Source organism: Camelus bactrianus, chromosome 25 (genome assembly GCF_048773025.1).
Source record: "Camelus bactrianus isolate YW-2024 breed Bactrian camel chromosome 25, ASM4877302v1, whole genome shotgun sequence".
NCBI lineage: Eukaryota > Metazoa > Chordata > Mammalia > Artiodactyla > Camelidae > Camelus > Camelus bactrianus.
The window spans coordinates 38,042,239-38,050,282 of NC_133563.1; the positions used below are offsets into that span (position 1 = coordinate 38,042,239).

General features: G+C 62.5%; 1 protein-coding gene across 13 annotated transcripts; it reads left to right on the forward strand.

The window, feature by feature from the left end:
* The first annotated feature begins 2,556 nt into the window (after positions 1–2,556).
* On the forward strand, positions 2,557–7,877 carry GSDMD (gasdermin D). Of its 13 annotated transcripts, XM_074352856.1 has the most exons (11): positions 3,378–3,517; positions 4,036–4,138; positions 4,494–4,753; positions 4,931–5,123; positions 5,733–5,901; positions 6,040–6,142; positions 6,374–6,430; positions 6,631–6,699; positions 6,830–7,005; positions 7,094–7,235; positions 7,328–7,877. In XM_074352856.1, exons 3-11 carry the CDS (start codon positions 4,537–4,539, stop codon positions 7,720–7,722), a joined length of 1,521 nt encoding a protein of 506 aa, XP_074208957.1. In that variant the 5' UTR covers positions 3,378–3,517; positions 4,036–4,138; positions 4,494–4,536; the 3' UTR covers positions 7,723–7,877. The 13 variants fall into 13 exon arrangements, with proteins under 13 accessions (XP_074208958.1, XP_074208963.1, XP_074208960.1 ...); XM_074352857.1 differs by lacking the exons at positions 3,378–3,517; positions 4,036–4,138 and adding an exon at positions 2,557–2,830; XM_074352859.1 differs by having other exon boundaries at positions 3,376–4,753; positions 7,328–7,401; positions 7,483–7,877.
* The last annotated feature ends 167 nt before the right edge of the window (positions 7,878–8,044 follow it).

The following is an 8,044-nucleotide window of genomic DNA, read 5'->3' on the forward strand; positions in this document are numbered from 1 at the left end:
CCCAAGCAGCCTTCTTCCTGAGGACGCACCCCTCAGAGGAAAGGGCCCCTAGGACTTACACGCACTCAGCACTCATCAGCGCAGCTGGGCATTCACTCCCAGCCGAGTGGTGCTCTGACACACAGGGTGCTCCGGGGCGCCGCCTGCAGGGGCTTCTGGGTGGCAGGGCGGGCAGGGCAAGGGCAGAATGCAGGCAGGATGGGGGAGGTGGTGCAGGGTGTGGCATCCTGGGCACCGACTTCCCGGCATCCTGGGAGCCGCCTCCTCCCGCAAACTGTTACTGGAGCGGGGCACAGGGTGGAGCCAGTCCTGGCTGCACCATCCCCATCGCAGATCCAGCCAAGCCCGCGTGATCCCGGGCCCTGCATGCCCCTGTGTCCTGATGGTCTGGGGCTGGGTGGGGAACATGGGGCCCTCTTATGGAGCATAGGTGGGTTCCTCTGATGACTTCCCTTCACCACGGTCTCATGTGGTCCTGGTCTCTGCTGTCCCCTCCCTGGCTCCCAGCTACCTCCCTCCTCCCTCCTTTCCCTAAGTTCGTTCTCGTATCTCCTCTAAGGCGTCCCAGTGCTCCTTGCACCCGCCGCACTCTCCTGGTTATCCCCAGGATCTTAATGACCTGCTCCTCCCAGGGCAAAGGCTGGCAGGCCACTGCCCAGTTCCCAGCGGTGCCTGGCCGGGTGCCAGCCCCTCACTGGGTGGGTGGAGGCACCCCATTGCAGGGAGCTTCCTCTTCCTTAGAGCTCTCGAGGGCACTTGACTCCTTCCCGCACACAGCCAGAAGCCCCCTCCCAGGCCCCCATCCCTGGTCACAGCTCTCCATCAGGGGCATGGTGTCCTCCCTGGCTCTGGACACCTGGGGCCTGCCCAAACCTTGCCCAGGGAGGCCTCGGCCACCTCCCTATAACAGAGTGGCTGTGAGGAAGATACCACCAGACGCTCTGGCCCTCAAGATGGCCTGGCTCTCCCCAAGCCTGTGAATGGTGGTTGGGAGGGATGGGGTGCAGGGTCAGCCCCTCCCACCTTCCTTCTGCCTTTTCTCCCCAGCGAGCGCACTGCCTGCTTTCTCAGGCTGACCTCTGTCCTCAGTGGAGAGTCAAGAGCCCAGTGACACCCCCGCTCACCCAGCCCGGTCCCTCTCGTTTTAGTTATTGCCAAAGAACTGAAAGTGTAAACCGGGAACTGCAGCAGCAATGCCCTCTCCAGGCCTCACTCAGCCTGAGTGGGCACAGTGTCCCATGCCATCCCTGGTTGTCATGGCCACTGCAACCACCACACTGCCCCTCCCGTGGACGTGGTCGGCACCGGCCTGGCACCTCTGCGTCGGGCCCAGTCCCCCAGGGCTGCTGCGCCGCCTCCTCCATCCGTACACTCACGTGGCAGCCAAGGCCTTTTAGAAAAATAAGCCAGGGCTGGTCACACCCCTGCTGGAAGCCCACAGCAGGTTCATCCCACACCGAAGAGGCTGCTACCTCCTGACCTTGGCCTGGAACCTGCCCGACCAGAGAGGTGGCAGTAAGGGCCCCAGGAGCAGAGAGGCTGCACAGCCTTCCAGAAGCTTGGCTGGGCCGGAGAAGGGAGAGCCTTCCAGCATCAAGGACGTGGGCCCAGCATAGGCCACACGGCACCCCCTGCACTCACCTGAAAGCACGTAGCCACACACGCGTGCACATGGCAACGCAGACACACACACACTCAGCCTTGGTCTCCTGGCCCTCCTGCTGCCGCCAGCAGGACACCCTGCTCACATAAGCATGTGGGCCCAGGGCCTGGGTGGGAGCTGGGAGCCCCACACCGAGTTGGGTGAGGGCCCCGTGTCCCAGACCCTCAGCAAGCAGAGCTCACAGGTCTGTGCTCCAGCCTCCTGGAGCAGAGAGAAAAGGCCTCCAAGACCCCAGGCAGGCACTGGAGCAACCCTGCCCACACCCCCACCCCCCACCATGGATGGTGCCTGCCTGTGTCTGCCAAGCACACAACCAGTTCCATGCTTCCACTTTTCACGGAATGATTCCTTCCTGTTTGAATCTGCATTTCCACTTATTTGCAGCTGCAACATTCCAGAACACACCCCACAGGAAATCATCTTCCCTGCACTGGCATCAGGGCCGCTGCCCTACCTGGCGAGGCCTTGTCTGGTTCGCCAGAGCCCTTGTTTGGAAGAGCACGTGGCACCGGGCGCTGTTACACACTCACCGCACAAGGCAGTGCGTGTGGCAGAGCCTGCAGGATGAGCTCCCTGGTGTGGCTCCTGTCTCATGGGGCCCAGAGACAGGATGTGGCAGTGGAGCAGCGGGGAAGAAGGGGCGTGGGCTCCTGGCTGCCTTGCACTGGACGTGACCGGCCCGCGGCCCAGGACAGTAAGGGCACTGAGCCCCTGAGACGGGCCTGGACGTTGTTACTTGGCCCCAGGGTTTCAAGATAACAGGTTTATTGAGTTATAATTCCCATCCCCAGTAGTTCACCCATTAAAAGTGTAAAACTCTGCGGGTTTTAGCATGTTCAGAGTTGTGCAACCATTGCCACAATCCATTTTAGAACATTTCCATCACCCTGAAGGAGACCGCGTCATGCCCTGTTCCCCTTCCCCTGGCCCCTGGTAACTACTAATCTGTTTTCAGTTCCTGTGCTTTGCCTGTTCTGAACATTCCACGTACGTGACTCCTGTAAGATCTTCTGTGCCTGGCTTCTCTCACGTAGCAGTGTTCCGAGGTTCGTCTCCACTGTACCGTGTTTCAGGACTTCCTTCCTTCCGTGGCTGAGCGCCACCCCACCGGGAGCGTTCCGGTGGAGGAGTCCACCACGTCTCGCTGACTCGTGCTTCTGTGTGCAGGTGGGTGCTGCAGTGCTTCCACACTTTGGCTCCTAAGAACGTTGTGTGAACGTTCACGTGCAGGTTTTCACGTGAATGTGTGTTTTGCTTTCCCTCGGGTACACCTCTGGCAGTGGGATGGATGGGACCTAAAGTAATTCTCTGTTTAACTTTTTGAGGAACTGCTGGACTGTTTTCCAGGGCAGCTGCACCATTTTACATCCCCCAGCAGTGTCTGAGGGCTCCGATTTCTCCACATCTTCCCCGACCCTTGCTACCTCTCTTTTACATTACAGTTACCCTGTTGGGCATGACAGGCATCTCATTGTGGTCTGATCTGCATGTCCCTGACAGCTAAGGATGTGAGCATCTTTTTGTGTGCTCGCTGGCCATTTGTACATTTTCTTTGGAGAAATGTGTATTCAGACCCTTGCTGTGGCCCAGACTTTTAGGAGAGAAAGATGGGAAACATTCCAAGCCATTGGAGGCAGTGTTAGGTGGGGCGCGAGCCCGCCTTCCCCTCTCCCGCCAACGCGGGGGCGGCACGAAGGGGCGTTTCCCGGAACGTCGTCGCTGCACCAGGCTGCTTTCACTCTTGAGTCTGGTAATCTCCAGGCCGTGAGCTTGCTGTGCAGGCGGCTCCAGGGCAGAGCCGTCAGGACACCGGCTTCAGCGCTGTGGGAGTGGAGCCTGGGCGCAACAGTCAGGGTGAGCTGCCCCCGCGCCCTACCTACACTTGCACTCCGCTGCCAGGCCGGCTGGGCTCCGCTAGCGCTGGGTGGGGGAGGCCTGCCCTTCTGGGAGGTGACCTGGTCCCGGCACCCGCCCAGGGTTTCCTCAAGCCCCCAAGGACTCCTATAATCCCAAACTGGCTTGGGGAAGTAGGCCTCTGGAAAGGGGGACTCCCTCCCCAGCCTGGCTGGTTTAGGCTTTACTCCAGGTAGGCCCCTCAGGTGCCCCTTGGCCCATTCAGATTTCAGACCAGCACCGAGGCTCAGAGGCTTCATAAGGGCTGACTGCTGTGCCTGGAACCCAGATCTGTCTTGGGTCAGGCCCACCTTGGCCTCAGACTCCTGTGGACTCAGCTTTAGACCAGGGGATTGCGGAGCTCAGGGCACAGAGGAAGCCATAGAGGACACGCCTAGGAGCTGAGGACACCATGGCTGGGCGTTGCTGGGGCCCCTGTGCCGAATGCCCAAGAACTGGTGGCTTCTCCTTCTTCCCAGACCTCTGAGCACCTCAGCCAGAGAGACAGCTGCTGCAGGCTCCCGCCTCGCCTTGCCGTTCCTCTAGGGCTGCTTTCCACGAGCAGCCCTAGGCCTTGTTGAGGTGACACAGTGATGGAGGCTTCAGTGGGTGGCCGAGGGTGGCCCCACCCCACCCCCACCCTCAGAGTTCCAGGATTTTCTTGGGCTTCGTGTGGGCACTCTGGTCACAGAATAGGTGGTATGCATGGCCTGAGCCCCACTGAGGGCTGTGAATGACGTCCCAGCTTGGAGGTGCTCATGGCCCCTCGGACAGGTGGACCAGTGGGTGACAGGGTCCACGCTGTTTCTTTCTGTGTTGGGTAGTAGCCAGGGGCAAGAGCTTTCTGCCAGTCAGAGCCTTACCACGCAGAATCGCCTTGGAGGGAGAGAGTTCCCCATCTCTGGAGACATCCAAGTACCTGCTTCCCCCCTTCCAGCCCTGTGTGTGCGAGGCCTGACTCACCTGCCCGCCTCAGGAGCATGGCATCCGCCTTTGAGAGGGTGGTCAAGAGCGTGGTCCAGGAGCTGGACCACAGTCAGGAGCTAACCCCAGTGAACAGCCTGTGGAGCTCCGCCGGCTTTCAGCCCTACTGCCTTTTGGGCAGGAGGCCCTCGAGTTCATGGTTCTGGAGACCGCGCTACAAATGTGTCAGCTTGTCCCTCAGGGACATCCTGGAGCCTGATGCCCCGGAGCCAGGTACCCACCTAGCACTGAGTCAGAGCCAAAGGTGGGAGGGGCGTGGGTGGGCCGGCTGCCACCTGCTCCGGGCCTCTGGGCGCTCTGCTTTCAGAGGGCAGGCCCTTTCCAAAGGTCCCTTGGCCCAGGCAGGACAGGCAGCAGCTGGATGGGGCCTCAGCTCTGGTCTCGCTCTAGCTGTGGAGCAGGACGGCCCCTTCCACTTCCACGAGACTATGGACGGGCAGCTGAAGGGCAGTGTGAAGCTAGCGGTCCCAGGACAGGGGAAGATCTCAGGCAAGGCCGCGGGGTCCAGCAGCTCCAGTGCCTCAGTGAATGTGTGCATGCTGCGAGTGGCCCCCAGCACCTGGGAAGCCATGCGCCGAGAGAGGTGAGCCCTGAGCAGCCTCTGCGTCATGACCTTGGGACATCAGAAGTCACAGGGTGTCTGTGCCAGGCTGAGGTCAGCACAATTTGAAGGAAGTCCCAGAGGCAGGAACATGCTGGGACCAGGCGGAGAAGGAAGCACAGAGGTCAAGGGGGCCTCCGTCCTGTGGGCCAGGGGGGCCAGGCAGGGCCCGGGGGGTCTAGGGTTAGACAGGGTCCTGCTGCAGGGAAGCTGGGCTGCTGGGATGGGACAGACACAAGGATGCTGGTGAGGAGGACCATTATCTCAGAGTGGAGACGTGAAATTTGGATCCGGGGGGCGGAAGCGAGAGAGCAGCCAGTGGGCAGCCAGCAAAGGCGTGGGAGCCTCCAGGGGGCCTGCAGGCATCCGCCCATCCCTGTTGGACCTTGTCCCTTCTTCCTGCACCCCTACCCACCCACGAACACTGTCAGGAGGACTGAGGGAAGAATGATGGGTGTCCCATGCCTAGGCAGACATGTCACCCGCTCCACAGGCACAAAGGCTGAGGTCTGGGGAGGGAGCCGGTCCGGTGGCAGGGGCAGGAGGGCAGGCTGCCCCACTGTGAGCTCCCCACTGGCTCGCTCACCATAGGCGCCTGCGGAAGCCCGAGCACAAAATCCTGCAGCAGCTGCGGCACCGTGGGGATGACGTGTTCGTGGTGACCGAGGTGCTGCAGATGCAGAAGGAGGTGGAGATCACCCAGACCCACAAGCAGGAGGGCTCGGGCCAGTTTGCACTGCCTGGAGCCATCTGTTTGCAGGTGGGTGGCCTGGGCCCTGCAGTGGGCGTGTGTCAGGGAGAAGGGCAGTGTCCCCGGGTGGACAGGCATGTCGCTGCCACCAGCATCCCATCACCCCACAACCCAGAGCCCAGTTCTGAGCCGGTATCCATCCCTCAGGGCAAGGGCCAGGGCCACATGAGCCGGAAGAAGACGGTCACCATCCCCTCGGGCACCATCCTTGCGTTCCGGGTGGCCCAGCTAATTATTGACCCTGACTGGGGTGAGCTGGGAGCAGGGTGACTTCTGGGGCCCAGACTCCATGGCAGAGGGCAAGGAGGCCTGGAGGAGCCACCCATCAGCTGGGGTTGCTGCAGGCACCTGGTTGCACAGCTTCACGGGTTGGGGTGGCCAAGGGTCCCTTGCTCCGGCATGTGGAGGGTGGGGCACAGTGGGGGAACTGCGTGGCTCCATCAAACTGCCTCCCTCGTCTCTGCTCCTGCCTGGCTGCCAGACATCCTCCTCTTCCCGAACAAGAAGCAGAGGACCTTCAGCGGGCCACTGCAGGCAGGTGAGGCCCATGGACCTGGGCAGTGGGGTGAGGCATTCTCCTGCCCAGCACAGCGCAGACACCCACCCCCCACACACGGGCACAGGCGATGGGCTGAACAGCCTGCATCAGCCTCCTCCCGCGGCCCTGGGCGGCCAGTGTTGGGTGGCGGCGACAAGCTGTGAGGGCCCCAGGGAGGTGACCAGTTCTGCCTCACCCAGGCCGCACGGGTCCAGGCAGCCAGCCAGAGCCGTCCCTCCGCATCTCCGACCAACGCAAGTTCCTGTCAGGTCAGTACCTTCTTGACCACCTCTGGGGCCCCTGGTGGGCTCCCCTTCTGCCCCTTGGGGTCTGCCCTTCCTGACCAGGGCTCCCCAGGGCCATGTGGGCACCTGGGTGATGGCAGCCCTGTCCCCACAGACGGGCTCATGGAGGACCAGTTGGAGACCACTGAGGACTTCCAGGGCCTGCAGTTGGAGGTGGGGGTCTGGGCCGCAGGTCTGGAGGGCTTGTCCGAGGAGCCATGTGGGCAGCTGCTGGGGGGCCTGGGGCAGGTGCTGCAGGATGAGCACGCCCTGGAAGCCCTGGAGGAGCTGGTGAGCGGGCTGCGTGGGGCGGGCGGGCTGGGTGGGGCGGATGCCTGTGCCCTTCAGGCCCGCTTAGCGGCCCCGCCTGTGTCCCCAGCTGGAGCGGGGCCTCTGCGGCGGGCAGGTGGAGCCTCAGGACGGTCCAGTGGGCGCCATCCTCGAGTGCCTGGTGCTCCCCTCCAGACAGCTGGAAGAGGAACTTGCCGGCCCCGTCTCCTACCTGCTGGGAGCTCTGGCTGGTGAGAAGCCCCGGGGTGGGCCGGCGGGCAGGGGTATGGGCTTATCCAGCCGGGACTCCCAGACCCGCCTCTTACCCAAGGTCTCTCCCCAGTGCTGAGTGAAACCCAGCATGTGCTTCTGGCTGAGGTGCTGGAGATGGGGGCCCTGTCTGAGGTGTTCAGGCTGGTGAGAGGGCCTGGGTTGAAGGGAAGGGCTGGGCTAGATGCCTGGAGCCCCCACTTACCACCTCCTATCCTGTCCTGCCAGGTGCGGAGCCTTTTGGAGCAGAGTTCCCCGTGGCAGGAGCGCAGGGCTGTGTCCCTGCCACCCGAGCTCCTGGGGAGCAGCTGGGGCGCAGAGGCACCCTCCTGGGTCCTGCTAGAGGAGTGCGGCCTAGCGCCACAGGCAGGCGACCCCCAGGTGTGCTGGGAGCCGGAAGCCCGATGCTGCACATCTGCACTGTACGCCTGCCTCGCCCTGCTGTCGAAGCTGAGCCCGCCCTGCTAGCTGGCCTGCCAGTCTGCCCGCTCGTGGGGACAGCTGTCCTGGCAGGACAGGTCTCCTGCCCACCCAGCAGCCAGGAGCCCAACCCAGCCATGTGGGTAGCTCACCACAAGGCCTGGGAGTTGGGGAAAGTAAATAAATGTGTTGAACAAAGGAAAGATGGCTCACTGAGCTTTTGAAGGGCCCTATATCTGGGGTAGGGGGCAGGGGTGGGGACTGTGCCCCTACGGCATAGGGAGGAACGTGGGGGTCCAAAGCAGGCATCTCTCCCAGTGGGCTCACTCCTGCTGCATCATGGCGCCCAGGGGAACCATCCCTGTGCTGG